At 38.3% G+C, this 21,795-nt stretch overlaps 1 protein-coding gene across 1 annotated transcript; it reads left to right on the top strand.

Moving 5' to 3' along the window:
- The first annotated feature begins 19,491 nt into the window (after window positions 1-19,491).
- On the top strand, window positions 19,492-21,795 carry LOC6585989 (achaete-scute complex protein T8). Its single transcript, XM_044008395.1, has one exon. The coding sequence runs from the start codon at window positions 19,506-19,508 to the stop codon at window positions 21,498-21,500; it is 1,995 nt and encodes a 664-aa protein (XP_043864330.1). The 5' UTR covers window positions 19,492-19,505; the 3' UTR covers window positions 21,501-21,795.

Here is a 21,795-nt window from a genome sequence, read left to right as displayed (position 1 = left end):
AGGCCCAGTCGGCCAAGTGCATTGTAATTGTTGTTGCTGTTGCAAGTGTAAATTTTATTGCATTTCAATTTGGCAACAAGATTTCCCCCTTTTCTTTTGTCTGCCTGTCTTTGTGTCAGTCTGCCCGACTGGTCAACCGGAAAGCGAACTCATTTTTGTCATTTCCGTTCGCCATTTGGGGGGCAGGAAGTTTCATAATAATAAAGACGAGACACGACGAATCAGCCATGTGGAGGGGTCATATGGATAATGCAGTTAATATTGCTCCAATGCCTATTGCCCTTTGCCCTTCAGCTAGCTCCAACACGCTTTCTCTATCTCCTCTCTTTCTTTCTTTCTTTCTGCCTGCCTGCCTGGCTGGCTGCCTGTCGTTATGTTGACGTCTTTGCATTTGTTTCTTGTGGATCCTGGGCACGCGCACCTGTATGAAGGCAAAGCAGCTGCTTGCCTGCATTGCAGGATGCGTCGTCGTAAGGATCGCGCAGGTGCAACATTTACCGTTTGCCTCGAACAACTGCAACTGCAACAGCAACAGCTATAAGCGCTGCTGCCCCTCGCAGTGGACACACTCCACCGACTCCATTCAGATCCTTCTTTTTTTTTAAACATCCTTTATGATTTCTGTCTTTTGTCATTGCTCAACGTTTACATTTTTTTAGTCTCATTCAACATGGAAATATTTATAATTTATGTTACAAAATATTTTCATGATTATGTTGCTGGTCGCCAAGAAAACAAAATAGGAAGGTGGGGAATATTACATGATCATCAAAATAATACTCAGAGCAACACGTCGACGACTAAATACTCTTTTAGGCAGAGCTCTTGCTCTGTGGGAGATATATAGTGTATGTACATATACATATATGTTCTTTATGTCAAATATGTGTATGCATGTTATATTAACAGCATAATCTATAATTAATATATAATATATTTATCATATATATAATATATAACATTATGTAATTGCATCGGGTATCATCGACTGCATAGTACACATTCACTGATTGCATATCAAGATCATTAGACATAAAACCCATATATAGCCCCCTCTCGCTCCTTCAGTAACATTCAAAATGTCACAATTTATGACTTTGTACGTTTCTAATTAACCCAAAAGTGATGTCAGTTACAGATAGTTGGGAGAGCTCGACGATACCTAAAGCCTTTCAGGTAGCAGGTAGAGCTACTGTTTTATTACTACAGTTGTTGTTGTTGTTATCTCTTCTATTTTCAGGTGGATAAACATGACATAAACATACGACAGGGAGCCGTAGGTGGCACCGCTCGCGCCTCCCGCTCTACATTTTTTGATTTATTAAGCAAACGAATCTAAACATTTAAGAGTTCTTGACAATTTGATCTTGTAATGTGGGCGTTTTATTATGCAATCAGTAGCCCAAAACATTAGATCAAGATCAGATACGAAAAAAAAGAGAAAAAACTAAACCAAGCCAAGTAGGCAAAATAAAATCCAAGACCCAGATACGATTTCACTTTCATGCCTCTTTCTCTTCATCTTCTACATTTATTGTGTTGACAATTTCCTATGAAAATTGAATTTGAAATTGATATGTTGACATTGATATGCCCATCTATAAAAAAAAAAAAAAACAAGAGAGAATTTGTTGCTACTCGGGGCGTGCCTTGGCCCAACAATATAAAAGAAGTTCAAGTCCTGCTTCTGCTTCTTCTCGTTGGTTCTGTGTCGCAATGCCTTTCAATTTCATTTGAAATAACGCGGCAGTTAAATTCTTCGAGCATTGAGAAAATTCTTATCAAGCTGATTTATGATTCTTCCATATACTAGAAGATGAAGAAATTCCCATATAATAACTAGCAATGCTTTGATAGGTAAGATTTATGCTTTGTCAATAGAGTCCGGATTGGAGATACTTTGGGTTGAACTAGAATTTTCGAAGGACTTCGGTTTATGCTTCAAAAATCAAATATATAAATAAAATAAAGAAAGAAATAAATAATATACATTTTTATAGATTTTTAAAGCAATGAATGAGTTTTAAAAATAAAATTTTAAAAAAAAAAAACCTATAGACTTGTATTCATTTCTTCATAAGAAGAATATTTATATAAAATCTAAATCGCTCTACCCGAGCTCAGTGGGCTCATACACTCATACCTTAGTTTAGGCAAACTTCTGTTATCTGTTAGACAAACATTATCTAAGGCTTCGCTGGTTGTGCCCCAGGACCTGCATCTCCTGCATCATGTTTGTCCAGGCCCAAATGTTTACGCTCGCCTAATCCTTTTCCCAAACAGCAGCAGCCAAAAACATTTTCTTAGCTGCCCAGCTCAAGAATATTGCGCAAATATAAACTGAGCTGAGAACACACAGAGCGAGAGAGAGAGAGAGAGAGAGAAGACTCGCTCTCGTCTTCAGAGCTGTTCAATACCATTGTTGATCGATCTCGTCTACTGGCTGGCTGTATCAATAAGATATATATACGCATATATCATTGTCTTTGGCTGTAACCACAAAAATTGGCACAAAACGTTGTTATTCCACAGGCTGCTACTTCTCGGAATGTCTCTGCACCTCCACCTTGTCTCACACGTTTATTTCTATCTATTTTTTTTTCTCTGGGAAAAATCTCAGCCGTTGTGTGCGTGATGTTTTGTGCAATGTTGCGATTTTGTGTTTGTTTTTTCTGCTTTTCTCTGCGTTTTCATTTTCAGTTCAGTTTTTTATGCAACTCTATGCGCCTTCCAGGAACTGGTTAAGGATTAATCACGTTGCTTCTATTGCCAGCGCATGTAAAGGGTTCTCCTCCTATTTAATATTTTTTTGCTAAGCTGCTTGCTTGACAGATGTCCAGAGCAGAAACACTTTAGAGTTTTCCTGTCACGTGTTTTCCTTCTTAATTTTTATAGACAGTTAGATATAGATAAAGTTCCAACCTGCCTATAGCCTAGTTAAGCTGCTTCTTTTATTGCTTCTCTCTTTTGTTGTCAATTTTGTTTGGCTAATGGCTAATTTTTTATGTCCTTAAGTATTTCTTTTTCCCTCTCTCTCTCTCCTTTTATAAGCATAATTCTTTCCTAGACTACCATATACTAATATGTAGATTCGTATGCATTTGCCAAAATTTTAAATACATTTAATTGAAGAAAAACTTTCCAGCTATAGTTAAATCTTGTTGCTTATCTAATGCTTCTCACTTCTGCTATCAACTGAAATTTATATTGAATTTATCTAAAATCTCAGCCCATTTTAGTTCTACAATAATAATAATGTAGCTTCTTTATGAAGCTCTCTCCGATTTTCCTACATTTTAACTTCTCCGATTCGCTTCTCTCTGTCGACGCAGAGTTTTCGAATTTTGCCATCTTGTTAACATATTTCTCATGCCATTACTTTTCCTTCCATTTAGTTTAGCCCCCTTAATTTGTTTCTCTCGACTGTCCTTTACTTCCGATTTCCTTTTCTATACTCTGTACTTAATTATGCTCTCATTTCTCTGCCCTTTTTTCTTGGCTCTTCGCCTGTTGGTCGCGTGGTCTCAGCGACACTTGAGACTCTTGGCTCTTATCGAAACGGCGGCATGTAACAAAAACTAAAATTCGCCCTCAGATGTTGCCGCAGCTAAGGAGCAAGTCAAGTGTCTGCTCCTGCTGCTGCTGCTGCTGCTGCTGCTGCAATCCTTGAGATGTTTGTTTATTTAACAGTGCACAAATTAGACGACAAGCGAGCCAGCTACAGACGGCCGACTGTAGAGAGACTTCAACTGGCTATCTATCCACTTGACCATTTGTTTTTTGGGACGCGCCTATTTAGATAAGAGCCCTTAAGCCAGCCAGGACTAGACCGGGCACACAGCATGCCTCATGCTGATGTTGTTGTTACTGTCTCAGTTGTTGCCGCCCCGCTGCCAAACTTAATTGTTAATGCAGATACATTTTGGTATCTAGAGCATGCAACCTGCTGTAGCTGTAGCTGTAGCTGCAGCTATATCTGTTGCCTCATAAACATATTGGCCAGCAAATTTTGCGCATCAGCGGCTAATTAAGTCATTTAGCCAGCTCGTTAGCTGAGCTCTTGGGTCGTCTTCATCGTTGTCGTTGTCGTTGTCGTCGTCGTCATGAATTCTAGACAACAAAAATTCCGCATAAATTCCAAGCTCACAAATCACTTTTATAATGGGCTCTGGCTTTAGGAAGCAGTTCTGAGCTTCTCCAGCTACTCGTCCTCTTCTTCTTCATCATCTTCATCGCCTTCATTTCCATTTCCAGCTTCAACTGCAGTCGCTTTCGCTTTTTTTCTTCGTTTGATGCCCAGCGCTATCTGCTGGCGACATGGCGATAAACAGTGGCAAAGAAATCGCTGCACCATTTTATTCACTATATATGTATATATACATATATATGTATGTGCATGTGTCTGTGTTTAGAGTGTATCTGCTAATGAAGGACGGGGCGTAAAGTGCTTGATTGGCATAGACCACACAGCGCATTTGAGAAATTCATTTGATAGCAGCCAAACAGACGGACAGACAGACAGCCAGCCAGACAGACAGAGCGATCTACAGGTAGCTCTCTGCGGTTTTTGGTTAGACCAAAAGGCTAAAGCGGCTAAAAAGGCTAAGAACTCACTGCTCATTTTTGGCTGCTTGTCTTGTTAGGCTAATTGACTTCTTCGTGGCCCGATTTGGCCATTGAGTTCCCTGGGGACCACCTTGAACGCGTGTTTATAAGTTGTTTGCCTCGGCGGATGACAAGCAGCCGACAAATGGCCAAATGGCTAACTGCTGCCTGGCCGCATTGCCAATTGGCCAACTGTCTGAGCAACGCTTTAGCAGCTCAATTAATCAGCTTTAAGGGGTACTTAGCTACAGGTGTGTCCGGGGTGTGGGAATTTATCTGTATCTCTTTGCTTTTTTCCCTTTGCAGCACTCTATAAAACAAATGCTGCAACGCCAGACAACTTAATTTGCGATAAACGTTCGTTTATCGTATATAATAAGGCAGTGGAAGCCAAGGATTGCCATGACTGATAGTCCACATATATACGATCCAAATGTAGTTGGATGCTTAGAGCAGGTGACTAAAATAAGATATATAAATATATTTATGAGAGATCTTAGATAAGAGAATAGCTTGTATTAGCTCTTTTTTTTTCTAGTTATATCTCTGCTTTTCTTGGTATATATCCTTCCCCTTTCTCCCTCCCCCTATCAGTCTATTTCTAACAGTCTCTCTCTCTCTCTCTCATTTCCCAACTGCAATTCATATTTTTCTAGTATAGCATATACTAATTTTACTCATAGTGGACTTTCACTGTCTCTTTCCATATATCCCTTTTCTCTCTCCCCATAGGTCTCTCTCTGCCATTTTCATTCTCCTTCTTTCTTTATCTTTCCTAACTATGATTCATATATTTTTAGTATAACATTTTTTAATTTTACTCATATACCCTAGAGAATAGCCAACAATAGCAAAAAATAAATGCAATTTGTCAAATCAAACTATAAATTGAATGAAAAAAAAAAACACACACAACAAGATGAATCGTTGCAATTCTCATATATAGTATAAATGTACGTACGTATAAATATGTCATACTATATCTAGTTGATTTTTGTTAAATACCATTCGTAATTTCCGTGGAAAATGCAACAAGAATGCATAGAAAATCGGTCAATTGAACAATTGTTTACACAATGTTCGACAAACGCACAGCATGTGGGCACATTGAAGGGCAAATGGATTCCCAAAAGGTAACCCAGAAGTCACAATGCAAAGATAGCGAACCAGGAGAAGACGCAAGAATGAAAGACACGAAAAAAAAGTGAGAAGCAAAAATCACGCAACTTAAACAATGGGAAAACTGTAAGAAAATCCTGAGAGAAAAAATGCTGAAAGGGAACTTTTTTAATTGAGCAAAAATACAAACAAGTGCAAAAATATATAAATCCACAAAAGGGAAAAAGATAATGAATACAAGGAGAATGCGTGAAAAGAATGGAAATAGAAGAAAAATGTTGATATAGGGGCGTTTCGCCTGTTGTTTGGCGAGGGCATGTTTTGAGTAAACATTGCCATGTGCATGGAGAGGAACCCAGGCTGCAGGAGAATAGGGTCACACGACTGGGGAGTGAGTCCATTCATAGCTGAGATATGGTGTCTGGTCAGTTGATTGTTTTTTGACCAAAGAGAAGCAAAAAAAATATATATACGAAATGCACAAATCATTTAATCAAACAAGCAGCCAGGGCTTCCGTCTGTCTGCAGCTAAGCGAACAATTGAGTCCATGAAATTCCGTGAAATTGCACAAGAGTTGGCAAGCCAAGTCTGAGATACCTAACAGACAGCATACCTATCTATTTTTATACAGGAGAAGAGGGAGGGAAGGAGGGGGAGTGAGAAAAACAGACATGCATCTCCTATTCTTATAAAGCCTCAAACATAATATATAAATACTCTATACATAGATGTAGCATATGTAGAGTTAGATAGAGGCAGAGTGAGGAAGAACTAGATTGAAAGAGTTAGTGAGCTCGAGAGAGGCAGAATTAGTAAGAATAAGAGTGAGAGAAATCGAGAGAGTTAGATAGAGGCCGAATGAGGAAGAAACGGAGTGAGAGAAAGAGAGAGTTAGATAGAGACAGAATGAGGAAGAACCAGAGAGAGAGGGAGAGTTGGATGGAGACTGAGTGAGGAAGAACCACAGTAAGAAAGAAAGAGAGTTTGATAAAGGTAGAGTCAAGAAGAGTAAGAGAGAGCATTAGAGAGAGGCAGAGTAGGATGAACCAGAGTGAGAAAGATCGAGTGTGATCCATGTACTTTCACTTAGATCCACATTCGTTGCTAAATATTCCTTATAAAGAAAGCTTTATATCTCAAAGAAACTCTATTAACCTATCTATATCTGTAATTGGCGATCAATAGTATAAATTTTTATGATTGAAACATTCAATATTATATTTTATGAATTTATTATAGCCAATTGTCAATCAATTTTCAATATGAAAATATGTAATATTTCTGTTTCATAGTTCAAGCATTCCGTGTAAGCACTCAGCTTAGTACTAACCTCAAGTACTTTTAGATATATCATAGTTTATGATCTCAGCCAACATTAACATTCACTTACACTGCACTCTGCACTCGCTTCAATAATTACCGAACATAAATTAAAAACAACTTATGATTAATTCAGAGCAAAAACAAAGTAAAGAGAGTAATAAAGCAGGAGCAAATCTACCAGCTGCTGCTGCTGCTGCTGTGTGCTAATCTTATCAAGAGGACCATAATTAGCTGTGCGCAGAGACAGAGACTCGAAGCTGGCATATCTTATCGGGCCGGAGTACCAACTGCCAGACAGCAAGTGCCAGAACAGCGATTAGAGGTTAATTGCACGGCTCTGCCTTAGAGCGGAGCCCCCTCCAGCTCTTGTCTAATTACAAGTGGCGCAGCATGCGCAGCTCGAGATAAGGCTGGAGGACACGGGACACGAGACACAGGACACACAGTTGCTGGCGACAGCAAGTAGTCGGCGGCGGCATAGTTCAGTAGCTGCAAATCCTTGAGCTACAATTCACTTTTGACGCATTCAGGACTCGAGGGATCGACTCAATGCGACTCGATCAAGCGATCATTCAAGTGCATTTAAATCCTCGATCCTTCGAGTAACAGGAGACGAGCGCGCTGCCTAACCGCATCAGCTAAATGCAACGGCCCGTAAATATTTCTAAGCCGAAAGCAAAAAAAAAGAAATCAAAACCTTTTGCCAATTCTCTTGGATGCAGTTAAGCGTATCTCTCACTGAAAAAAACGGGTTGCGGTAATTTCACCAAATGCATATGCCACAAAAGAATACCAAAAAGCAGGAAAAAAAACTTCTTCACAGGAAATCAACGCTTGACATAGAAATCATATAAAAAAGAGTTAATAACAAAAGAGCCGGGCGATTTGCTTTAAAAAGGGGGTTTGCTATAAAGTGCCTGAGCATCATTCACAATAGCTATAAAAAAGCAATTCAAAATACAATTTGTGCGCTATTAGAAATCAATATATATGTATATACAATATATATATAAAATTTATTAAAGAGTTTACTAAAGACTGAGGGAAACATAGATGTTTAAGGCTTAATATCTATATAATTTATTTATAGAGCTGACTAAAGAGGTAAAGAAAATAAGGTCTTTGGGGTTTAACATACTTTTGAGCTTTCCCATTCATGGAAGAGTCTTAAAGAATTTAAACCATAAACTATATAAACTAGACACAATGGATAACTATTTCATCCTTTCATCTAAAATCTCACAATGCTGTTGCGTTTGCTTTGCTTGATAACCAATCAGCATATAATCATTACATACTTAATTTCATCTCCTGAACATAAATCCGACTCTCAATCCTATCTACGCCTCATCATGTTATCTGACCTTCTCCATCTTTGATAATATTTCTCATTCTTAATTGTTAAGCGCGTACTACCTCAATAAAGCTTAAAGACTACTGTCAAGGCCACAGCCAAGGCATAGTTTACCGCATACTATAAAGCTACATAAAAATATATATAAAGTTAAGTTATATATATATATATATATATACAAAAAGAAAAAAACAGAGTAAATTGGAAAATACACGAAATTTCAGGTTGAAATCGTTGCAATCTCGTCCAGGAATCAGAGATGCGTGCACTAATTAAGATCCATCAATGCGAAACAATTTCGAGTGTCCTCTACGTTGCGACATGTAAAAATTATGCTAAAAGTGAAGCGAGCCGAGCTGCTGCTGTTGTTGTTGTTGCTGCTGCTGCGCGGCAACTTCTTCCGAGTCCTGGACTCGAACTTCATTTAAATGGTGGGGACCATCCTGCATACTGGCTAGATGATATATAAGGCGTAACGCAACCAGTTCATTCAACACCTGCAGCGGCGCGACTTCAAAACGCGCGTGCGCACAGTGGCAAAGGACAGCGCAAGAGAAGTGGCAGGAGTAGGGGTAGCGGCAGGAGTAGCGGTAGGGGTAGGGGTACGTGCAATGGTAAGGGACAGGGGACAGCAGTAGCCAGGGTAGGTGCTAGATGCGATATAGGGGAATGGACACGCGGGCAGAAAAAGTCATTGATTTCATTTGTGTGCATGTATATGTGTATGTGTGTGTGTGTGTGTGTCGCCCGTTGTGCCACACGCGGCTCATTAATATGTAAACCTTCGGTCCGGCAGCAACTTCTCCCTCTCTCCTTCTCTCTTTCTCTCTCTCGCTCTCTCTCTCTCTCTCTGTCAGCTACTGTCCCCCTTCCTATTCTTGTCTTGCAGCAAGGTCATTCTGTTCTACAAATTAAAGTGGTTGCATTTTTGTGCATATACACTAGCCATAGGGCATAGAGCATATCACATGAGCTTTGCGCATATGAAAGTATATATAGCTGCAGACTATATAGATAGTTATATCTTGAAGGGCAAAAGTTTCTGAGTAACTATATTATAGGTATTTAAGACAGAGAGGGGGGGAGAGAGAGGGAGAGAGAGAAAGAGAGAGTGGGAGAGAAAGAGAGAGAAAGAGTGGAAGAGAGCGTGAGCGAAAAAAGTCGCAAAGCATCTCATCGTTCTCCCCTCGTATATTGCAATTATTTTTAATTATAAGCATTTTCTTGGCACATCAGTATAGAGAATCTGCAGTTCTATTCCATTCAGAAAAGTCTAGAATCTTTTTTAAAAAAAAATTCTTAAAGCGTTTTATAGTTCCTGTAGATTATTATATTGTAAAATAATAATAATAAATCAGCTACTAGATTTCTAAAGCTCCTTGCTGCCTTCTTAACATTTTTATTTTATTTTATTTATTTAAATTAATCTAAATTTAATCTAAGTTTACTAGATAAAAGTTATTTAAGGTATTCATATTTTGTTAAGAGTATTCGTGCTTCGTTTCTCTACAATTTTGTATGCATTCAATTTAGTTTTCCTTCTCCTCCTTTTTTTTTTTTTTTTTTTTTTTTTTTTTGCTTTTGTTATTTAATTTCCAAATTTTTATATTTTATTTTTGTGCCGTGTCTAAAGTTTCATTTTAATTACCGGCCGCAGTCTTTTATGCGAAATTTGCATAATTCCGCCTGCTGTTGCCGATCGCTGATTAAATCCTTTATGAAGGACCCTCGTTGCGCGTGCGCGTTGCGCACCATTCACTCATTTGCTCACCCCTAACCCCGTTCCCCTACCCTTCGCCTCGGCCTTCCGCATTTTATCGCTCTTCAGCAAGCGGCAACAAGTTTGCACCCGAAAGCTTTATTTTACCCCGTTTTAATCAGTTATTCAAATAGATTTCATTCCATTTTCAATTGTTAGCGCATTAATTTCGCGCATTGTTCCCCACCCCTTGCGCCCACCTCCTGCACCACACATCACTTCACCTATCTCACCCTCCTTCTCGGCTCTCGGCTCTCGGCCCACAAATGCATACAAAAAAGTTGCAATTACACAAGCCCAGAGCCATATAGATCCCATTTTTGGGGTGGGTAGGCTGAATACAAAAACCTCGGCAAATAAAACTATATATATATATATATATATATGTATTTGTGTGTGCTCCTACGTGTGTGTGCATGTATATGTATAGAAATTCTGGCTTCGGCTATAATGACTATTAGCTATGAGCTACGCGTGGAAAGTTTTGAAGCATGAGTAAAGTAGATTTAGTTTCTTTTTATAGTATAGCAATTAAGAAATTCATTTTTTTATATTTAACCTATTTTTCACTTTTGTGAAATGTACCTAGGAATGTCAAGAATTGGAAATAGGAAATTGAAAATTGGAATGTAAAACTCATTTAGAGAATTCTAAAATATACTGGAATGTTCCTGAATAAATTTTTAATAATTATACGTATAATATATTTTTAATATTTATATACATATATATATTTATTATTACATTTTTTTTTATGAATAGCACAATATTTTTTTAAGGATAAAATAAAAAATTAAAGATTAAGTATATAAAATAATTTATGTGCTGAAATCTACCCATATATAATTAAAAAAAAAAACCCCTTTTAAGCTACCTATGATTGCTCCAAAAAATATTATCGTAAGATATAAATTTAAAAAAATTTTTTTAATTATTTTTAATTAATAATGTCTATAATTGCGAATAACAAAAACTTGTGCTTGGTTAGCCTTACAGCAAAATACCCTCTAATGTATACAGTCGAGTCTCGATGATTCGTACACAGCTAAATCGAAAATCGCGATAAATCGAAAGGAAGAACATTCGTTCTCAATAATTCTTGATAATTTGAATTTCTGTGTACATCGAAAATAAAACTTGCCATTTCGAGTTATGGGGATTCCACAGTATTAAATATTTCTTTCTCTACAATAAATTCTTAAAAATACATATACATCAAACATACATTTCATTTGTAGCGCACAATAAGGACCCTAAAAAAAAAAAAGCTTAATACAAAAGTTACTGCCGCCCCGGCAACAGCAGCAACAGCAACCTCAACAGCCAAATATATACACACAAACATATACATATATGTATATATATATGTATATGCTTACACACACAAATATGCACAGTCATAGACAAAGCGTCACTAATCCTGTTGGAACTTAATGTGCAGCAGCGTAGGCTGACAAGCGATCAGGCTGATGGCGCGCGCGCACACTCACACACGCACCCAATACACACACACACACACACACAGTCCTTAAAAATTACCTCGTGGACATTTGTTGTTGACAAAATGCCAGAGCAACAGCAGCAAACTCCAATAGGGGTTGCTGCACGTACCATTTGCTGATAGCTGTGCGATTGCCCGAACAGAGAACGTGGCCTGGACTGACTGTGTGCTCCTGGCTTTGGCTTTGGCTGTGCCTGTGCCTGTGCCTGTAGCTGTGGCTGTGGCTGTGGATGGATAATAAGGAGCACACTTTGAGCGATTGCAGCAGGAGCAGATGTTTTTCGCGGCTGCCAATGGCCGAAGAGCACGGGACACGCGGGACATGCCAACAATGGGCATTAGGCGGACAGGCAAACCCAAAAGCCGAGAGACCCCGAGCGACCCCGAGCGACAGCAACAAAACAGCAAAACAACAACAAACAAGCAATAAATGTGCAGCTGAAGAATGAACGACTGTTGAATACCCGCTCCCAGAGCTATTCTAATGGATGGCGCTGAAATTAACTTTAGGCAGAACACTTAACTATATGAGAAGAGTGAAGCTTCCACTACTATTTCTATGAGCTTTGCTAAAATATTCCACTACTATTTTTATGAAGTTTACTCAAATATTTCACTGCTATTTATATGAATTTTACTAAAATATTTTATTACTATTTTGATTAATTTAAATATTCTATTACTACTTTTATGAACTTTACCAAAATATTCCACTGCTATTTATATGAATTTTACTAAAATATTCCATTACTATTTTAATTAGCTTAAATATTCCACTACTATTTTTATGAACTTTATTAAAATACTCCACGACTATTCATATGAATTTTTCTAAAATATTTCAATACTTTTTTAATTAATTTAAATATTCTATTACTATTTTATGAACTTAACTAAAATATTCCACTGCTATTTATATGAATTTTACTAAATATATCATTCCTATTTTGATTAATTTAAATATTCTATTACTACTTTTATGACCTTTACTAAAATAATCCACTACTATTTATAGGGACTTTACTAAAATATTCCACTGCTATTTACATGAACTTTACTAAAATACTCCACAACTATTTTTATGAATCTTAGTAAAATACTCCACTACTATTTACATGAACTTTACTAAAATTTTTATTTTTATGAACCTTAGTAAAATATTCTACTAAACACTACTACAATTTTCACTACTATTTTCATGAGCCCAGCCGCAAATTTCATTGCCATTTTTTCTTAACACAGTGCAAAAACTTTTCCTGTAGAAATCCAGCTTCAACAATAGCAGCCAATATACTCTACTCTATACTTGATGAACGAGCATGACTACCAAAAAAAAAAAGCAAAAACCCTGGTGCCACCATTCGCAGTGGTTGTTGTTGGCGTCAAACCGGTCGCTCGATTGGTCCCTCTCATGGGCCGATCAGGATCGCGTTGTCCTGTAGCGAAATGCAATGCTTTTTCCACAAAAAAAAAAAAGTCATATAGATTCATTTGTTGATTTTACTCGGATTGAGGGTGAGCCAAGCATATGTATTATATGAAACACACACACACACATAAATTTATATGTATATAGTTTTATTTCATGCTAACTGTCCCGTCAACCCCCAACGCCCATTGGCATGCCGCCTAATGGTGTACCTGGCAGGCTTTCATACCTTTGCACGTGCACGTGCAGCCCCTGTTTATGCTGTTGAATGTACTTTGTTGTGTATGTGTGTGTGTGTGTTTTTTTTCTAGAGTTTTCAATTTTAATTCCTATGGCAAATTTCAATTTTCGCTCTTCACATTTCTTCATTGTTGCATTTCTCTCAAAACTCACATGCAAATCTCTTTCCATGCGAATGCACACTTTAGGCGCATGCCGTTTTCCGTATCGATGCCTTAAGACCTATGGGAATCAACGGAATGTGAAATGCAAAAGAAAAGTAAGAGAAATTATGTATTTAATAAAGTTGATAAAACATCTGAAGTTATTTGAAGAATTATTTATAGATATGGAATTATAATCCGCTCTATGGATATATTGGGGCATATGAGCATCTAGCTTTACATTATAATGAAGTACATATATAGGCAGTTGTATAGATCTTGTCTACCAGTATATACAACTTTATTTCCTGTACATAGCTTTAGTTCCAATTAGATTTAATGATAACAATAAGATTGATTACACAAAAACCACAACTAAAGCTTGTTGTTGCTCTTTCTAGCCTAAGATCATAATGAAGTACAGTAGAATCGGGTTATAACGACTCCGCTTATAGCGTCTGTACGGTTACAGCGACGAAAATTCTGGTCCCCAGACAAACTTTTATGAGCAAACTTATACGGTTATAGCGCCTTCCAGGTATAACGACTGTCCCTTGAGTTTTCTTACCGGATTCTACTGTATATGCATTGACTATACATCATATATACAAATCAATGTTCACCAACTTCATATAAAATCACATATAGCTCAAGTTAAAATCAATCAACTCAACTCAATTGCTGACAATTGAATTGATTAAACAAAAACAATACCTACAGCATATATATTTTTCATCTTATTCGACTTGCATAACTTTTTCTTTCACAGGAACCGTGCTCAAGCAACAGTTTTGGAAACCCCTTTGCGAAGCTCTCTCAATCTCCGTGCGCTGCCCACTTGACATTTATTTCGGCATTCCCAAGGGCTTTTACAATATTTTTCAGACACTTTTCCGCTGCTGTAAAGGGATTTCCGTTGAAGTTTCCTTAATCGAATGCGCTCGCTCACTCATAAATTCATAATTCCACACTCACACATGCAATGCACTCAAACTGAGTACACACACACACACGTCCATATACATACATATGTGTATATATAGAAACTGAAATTTATGTGCGCACAGATGCCCAACGAAAGCAAGAAACAAATCAGCAGGACACTAAAGTACAAGGACACTTGAGTTGACGACAAGTAGGAGATGTGAAGTAGAAGCATGCATGGAGCTATATATAACACATGTACGTGTACATGCCCACTATATATATATATATCACGATCAGCTAATTTTATGTAAGAAATATTTTCGAAAGTGTTTGCCTGATTGATTTAGGGCCCGGCGGCTGTGACAGACATATCGAGAGAGTGAGATAGAGCACTCTGCTTTCACTCCAATTTCAAATGCTGCTCACACGCACACACATGTGAACACACACACATGCACATATTCATATTCATATTCATTCATCTATGGCCAGTTCCCAGTGAAATCGATGCCAGCGAATGCAAATAAACCGAACCCTAGACAAATCTTAGCAGAGATCCTTTTATTTTTTGTTTTGTTTTTAATTTCTATTTACACAAATTGTTGTACTTTCTCAAAGAAGGCGAAGCAGGATGTGAGCCACATCGAATTCGAAAGTTAAATGATGCCAAAAATGCATAAGGAACAATTAAGAATGTTGCAGTCGAGCGTTACCGACTGTAGAATACTCATTTTACGATTCTACTCCAATTGGAACTTGGAATATACATATATTCAAAATTTCATACTCATATAAATTTAGAAAAGCAATTTATTCCCAAGATTAACCAAATAAATTTATTCAACCATCAGTCGAGCAAATAGAACTAGTTCAAATTGGCTATTCATGTAGATCAAGCATCTATAAGCTGGCAAATTTTAAGGGTTGATAACCACAATAAATTTCAACATATTTTCGATCTGACACTTTTTTTTCAACCATAAAAACTATATATATATATAATAATAATTATTATAATGCTTAAAATAATCGCTCAGCTCGACTTTCAACCCTGCTAAAAAAGAGAACTAGTTCACATTTTACTGAAAAAAAAAAGAAATACTTTCAAGGGGTTGCTTCACTCACGCTACTAGCATCATCATCATGATTGTCAGCATTGTCATCATCATCTCCATGATCTTTAGCTTTATTTATTTATGATTATAATTTGATGATAGTGCCGAGAGGCGAAGCACTACTTGACTCGTTCGCTCGCATAAAGCACAGCACATAATATACATACATGCATAAACATATATGTATATATTTATATGTACTCTGCTCCTTTGGCTTAAGGATATACATAAGCTCCTTCACATACGCTCAACTGCAAGGCAAAGCCACAGGCGTGTCGTGACGGCAAAGTGGGACGCTACCAAGTCAAAGCCTACTCAACAACAAAAGCGATCCGGAACACACACACACACACACCACATATACAGGCAAAACTGTTAACTCCTTGTTAAGGAAAAAAAAAAACAAGAAATAACAAGAAAAAAACGAGCTTAATTTGAAATGAACGAAGTTTGAATATCCTTACAAAAGTTGTTGGTGCAGATGCGATAAAACTCATCCACTGAATCAGCTTTATGCGATTTATGTCCATTGTGTTATCTGTCTAAGTATTTTCTATATATTCATATACATTATATATTCTATACTATCATTTACTAACTTTAAATTTAGAAATTAAATTTTATTAACAATTCTTACTGAAGTATATTTTATATATACAATCAATTTTCTACAGATCAAGTCATATATATATGTAGATCTCGATGTATAAGTATTTGATTATTTTTCCACTCTCTCTCTCTCACTTTCACTCTTACTCTCTCACTCTCTCTCTCTCTATCGCTGTCTCTCTCTCTTTAATACATGCCATATTATAATCATACTTTAAGATCTCTTATATCATCCTATATAAATCCTATATTTATACTTCTCATGCTCCTACACTCAGCTAAAGCCCTTCACTCCATATACACTATTCACAAAAATAAAAGGACCTCAGTACGCTACAGAGTTCCTTCAGTCTGTTCAAACCGGTCGACCTCATCCTCAGCCTTAGCTACGTAAGACGTTTCCTTGAACTTTTCAAGTGAACTCAAGTTTATAAAATGTGTAGCAATACACACACACACACACACACACACACACACACACACACACACATACACACACACACACACACATACACACACACACATAAGCTATGTGTTTCAGGTCTAGGCTCAACTACCTGAAAGGCGCAATTGTAGCATGCATGTCCTTGCCTTTGGCTCAGACTCCAGCCAAGGCATAGATCACAGCAAAAAATAACCAAAAAAAAAAAAAAAAACAACAAAAATATATGTTTGTATATATTTATATATATTAAAATTTAAACTAGTTTCTGGAACTTTTTTTTCGTATTTTTATATTTTCCCACAGCACCCTAATTGTCCAAGGCAATATTCAATAGCTTCAATCTGAGCTCTGTCAATTTTAATTACAATTTATAGAGCATACAAATTGAAGATTCGCAATTTCACTTCTTCTTGTTCTTGTTCTATCTTCGTCTTTTTTAATTAGCTCAACAATTGGCAAATGATTTCAGAAGAAGACAAATGTCTGCATTGATTAAGAATTATGATCATCGTGCACACCTCTGCCCAGTTAGGGGTTAGAGAGTGCATCACAGTAAAAGAAAACAACAACAACAGCAGCAGCAACAACAACCCGCAGTTTCCTTTAAGAGCTCATATGGGAATGCCAATTTGGTAGGTGACAAGCGTTAAAGTCTCACAGAATCGCAGAATACACGAACAATGCCAAATGCACCAAAGTGATTAAGTGGAAAAGTTATATCGACTTGACGTCTTCAATGAGCAGAAGAAGAGGAAGACGAAAAAGATGAAAACAGCCACTCAAGCTGCTTATTGTTGATGGGAAAATGCTTTATTGAAAACAAAAAGTTGAATGTAAGCTACTGACAAAAAGAGAAGAAAAAATGCTGCTCAAAAACTTTGATCTTAAACATTAATGGATTTCTTTAAGACAAAGGGCTTTCAATACAAAGAAAAATCTCAGTAACTTTAAGCTTCTTCAAGTAAACCGTTGAGCATAAGCTATTCAAAAGCAGCTTAAATAAACATATGTATACCTGACATAAATATGAAAAAACACTTTAAAAAAAAATACTTTAAAAAAAAACTTATAATATTAATAATAGTAATTTTGAAAGAAGAAATATTACTACATAAAAAGACATATATTAAGTATGGAAAAAAAATATTATATAAATATTATAATAATAAATATTATTTAATTAAAACAATAAGAAAACCAAACTAACAAAAGCAATCTCAAACGAAATTAAAATTTAAGAAGTAAAAAATAAATATGATATAAAATCAAATAAATATGATATAAATTAATACAAAAAATATATATATATATATTTAATCACTAAAATGAAAAGTATAATGTAAATGCTATAGAAAAAATGTTTAAAAAAATAAGAATTATTTTTTGAGTTATTAAAAAAATATATATATTTTTAATGGTTAAAATTAAAAGTGTATTGTAAATGTTATAGAACAAATTTAAAAATGAGAATAATTTTGTAGGTTTGAAAAAAAAAATATTTATAAATATTAAAATCAAAAATATAGCGAAAACTACGAAAAAAAAACTTTTTAACTTGTTTTATAATATAAAGCCAAGCGCAATAGTATTAAAAACAATAAGATAAATATTTTAATATATTAAAAAACATATTATTGGAGAATAAAAAGCAAGACTTTTTATTAATATGAACACAAACTTAGGGAACTTTAAGCTTAATAATTGCAATAATTATTTGCAAAGTTCCGAAAAAAAAACAGTTGAGCTTATATACAATGTCTTGGCTTGTATGTGTGTGTGTATTATGCGTATATATGCTTATATAGAAGTTATATATGTATAATCAGATCTGCTTGCTAGCATATAGAATGTTACCCTATATATGCATATATATAAATATAAGGTGATCTATGCCTCTGTGTGTGGGAACCAAGGTGCTCCTCGGCACCGTTACCTTTCGACTGCTGCTGCTGCTGCTGCTGCTGCTATCGCTGCTGCTGTCGCTATTGCTGTCTCTGTCTTCGACTGTCTATCCTTGTCTGACCAGGGCCGAAGCCAAAGCTTATGGTAAGGGGCGGTATATAAACACACACACACACACGCATACAAACAGAGGGACAGAATTGTATATTCGGGTGTTCTGGCTATGTAAGGGCACAAAACTTGGGCCGCAGCAATTCCACCCTTAAAACTGGCTGAGCAGATCTTTCACATGAGTTCGTTACGATCAGATGTTAGTTTTCCCAAAAGCCGAAACGAACGGAACAACTGACTGAGGTGTAAGCGACTATGTGTGCGTGTGTGTGTGTGTGTGGATCGAGGGAACAGCACAGGGACACCCAATAGGGGATGAAAAGTCATGCATGCGTGTGAGTGTGTGTGTGTGTGTGTGTGAAATAAATGCCGTTTGTTGTTTTCATTTCATTATGTTTTACATAAGCAGAGCCGAAGGATACGTTATAATTTTTTTTGTTTTTTTTTTTCGTGTGCGCCATCAGTCAACGAAGTCATTTCCGTTGGCAGCGCTGCCTACGACGCCGCCGTCGACGGCGACGTCAACGCTACTGCAGACGCCCCATGACATTCTGGTCTGGGCACGCGACACAGAACGCTAGCAGCTGTCCTGCCGTAAGGACCTATACCAAAAAGCCAGCAGCTCTCAAAGAACAAAACCGAACTGAACTCAATTGCGCCAGGAATACTTCAGCTAGAGGAGATCAGGCCAAGCCAGAGAGCTACTACAGTCGGAGCAATAGCAATCAAACAAACAAACTCTGCCAGAAGATTCCAGCTCAGATCTCAGATCTCAGGAACAGCGCGATCAGCAGTCTGTCTAGTCCAGTCTAGTCCAGCAGGAGGTGGATATTGCTGTGTGTGTAGCCTTGCAGATCAGGATAAGGGCAACGCAGTCCTCTTCAGCTTCAGCTTATTCTGCAGCCGCGTGCAGCACTCCCAAATGGCTGCACTAAGCTTTAGTCCATCGCCGCCGCCGCCGCTGCCCAAAAATGGAGCTCGCAATGAAAGCGCCAGCAAGGAGAATCCCAATGCTAATTCCAACTCCAACTCCAACTCCAATGCCAACTCCAACTCCAACAATTCCCGCTCGGCAGTTACCCCGCTCGGCGCCAGCAGCAAGTCCTTTGGCAAGATCACCGTGCACAATGTGCTCAGCGAGAGCGGCGCCAATACGCTGCTGCAGCAGCACATTAACAATCAGAATACAATTATACGGAAAATCAAGGATTTCGGCATGCTCGGCGCTGCAGCGGCTGCAACGGCGGCCACAACAACAACAGCAACAACACTCAATACGGCAACAACAATCAATCGAAAGCGTCCACTGAACGCCAACAAGTCGCCAAATGAGGAGAACAAACAGCAGCCAGCAGTGGGCCAGCTCAAGCGCAGCAAACTCAGCAAGAAGACTTCAAAGTCTAGTCAGCAGCTAGAGAAGAAGCAGCAGCAGCAGCAGCAGCAACAGCAGCAGCAACAACAGCAGCAGCAGCAACAGCAGCAGCAACAACAGCAGCAGCAGCAACTGGAGCTGGAGCTGGTGCATCGGGTGGCAGGCACGCCGGGTCGCAAAGGCTTGCCACTGCCACAGGCCGTGGCGCGACGCAATGCCCGGGAACGCAATCGTGTCAAGCAGGTGAACAATGGCTTTGCCGCGCTCCGCGAACGCATTCCCGACGAAGTCTCCGAGGCATTCGAGGCGCAGGGCGCGGGACGTGGCGCCAGCAAGAAGCTATCCAAGGTGGAAACTTTGCGCATGGCTGTCGAATATATACGCAGCCTGGAGAAGTTGCTCGGCTTTGACTTTCCGCCGCTCGGCTGCCACTCGAATAGCTCCTCGAGTGGCGATGATAGCTTCATGTTCATCAAGGACGAATTCGATGGACTCGACGAGCATTTCGATGATTCGCTAAGCAACTATGAGCTGGAGGAACCGCAACAGCAGCAACAACTGTCACAGCAGCAGCAACTATTACCACAGCAGCAGCAATTATTGCTGCAGCAACAACAACAACAACAACAACAACAACAACAACAGCAACATCAACTGCTGCTGTTGCCCAATGTGACCACATTGAATGGCCTGCAGTATATACGAATAGCCGGCACGAGCACCTATCAGCTGCTTACGCCGGATATGCTGCCGGATAGCTCAAGTCTCGCGGATGAGGATGAGGAGCAGTTCAATGCATTAATTGACGACAGCAATAATTGCCCGGCAGCAATTGCTGATGGTGTTGCAGCTGCTGCCACGGCTGCCACGGCCAGCAACGGTGAATGTGTAAAATTCAGTTTGAATTTATCGCGATCGCCCGTGCCACAGACAGCAACAACAACAACAACAACCAGTCGCTGCTCCTCACCAGCAAACACAACGCCAGCAACAACAACAACAACAACACGAGGCAGTTCATCAATGCATCAACCACCAAGCGACGCTGCTGCTGCTGCTGCTGCTGCTGCAGTTTCACCTGTCGCCGTTGCTGTTGCTAATGAACTCTTGTTGCAGGCGTGTGCCGCACAACAACAACAACAACAACAGCAGCAGAGACAACAACAACTGATCAAACAGGAATACAGCGAGGGCGATTTTGTGCATGTCACCAGCAACAACAACAGCAACAACAACAACACCAACAGCAACTCTCCGCCAGCAATTAACAACAACAACGACAACAACAGCTACCAACAACAATTGCTCTGCTCTAGCATCTTGCCCCCATTCTATGATCAGGAGACCGTCTCCATCTATGACAATATCGTCGCCGGCCTGCCCAGTTTCAAAAAGGAATTCAGCGATGTCCTGCAGGACCACTCGACATCCACAGCGCACAATGTCAGCGTTTGCCTGTCCGATGAGAGCATGATCGATGCCATCGACTGGTGGGAGGCAGCCCACACGCCCAAATCGGATGCCAGCACTGTTGCGGGCATTTGAACGGGAGCAGAGCAACGATGCTCCTTTTGTATATATAGCTCAACTATCGCTTAGATCGACACCAAAACAGCCCCACCCCCTTAATCCACCTAGTGATCTAAACCAAAACTAAACGAACAATTCATCGAATTAACCCAACCAAACTTTTTTTTCAATATCTTTTTTTTTTTTGTATTCCTTAAGTTAAGTTAAGATTTTTTTTGCATAGCTTAAGCTGAGATGTTGATTTGCATATACATATAAATGGTACGGATATATATTTAACAAATTAAATATATGTTTAAAAAAAAAAGTA

Source organism: Drosophila mojavensis, unplaced genomic scaffold, assembly GCF_018153725.1.
Source record: "Drosophila mojavensis isolate 15081-1352.22 unplaced genomic scaffold, ASM1815372v1 contig_136, whole genome shotgun sequence".
NCBI lineage: Eukaryota > Metazoa > Arthropoda > Insecta > Diptera > Drosophilidae > Drosophila > Drosophila mojavensis.
Note: the sequence above shows the minus strand (reverse complement) of the source record. Positions and strands in the feature narration are given on the sequence as shown.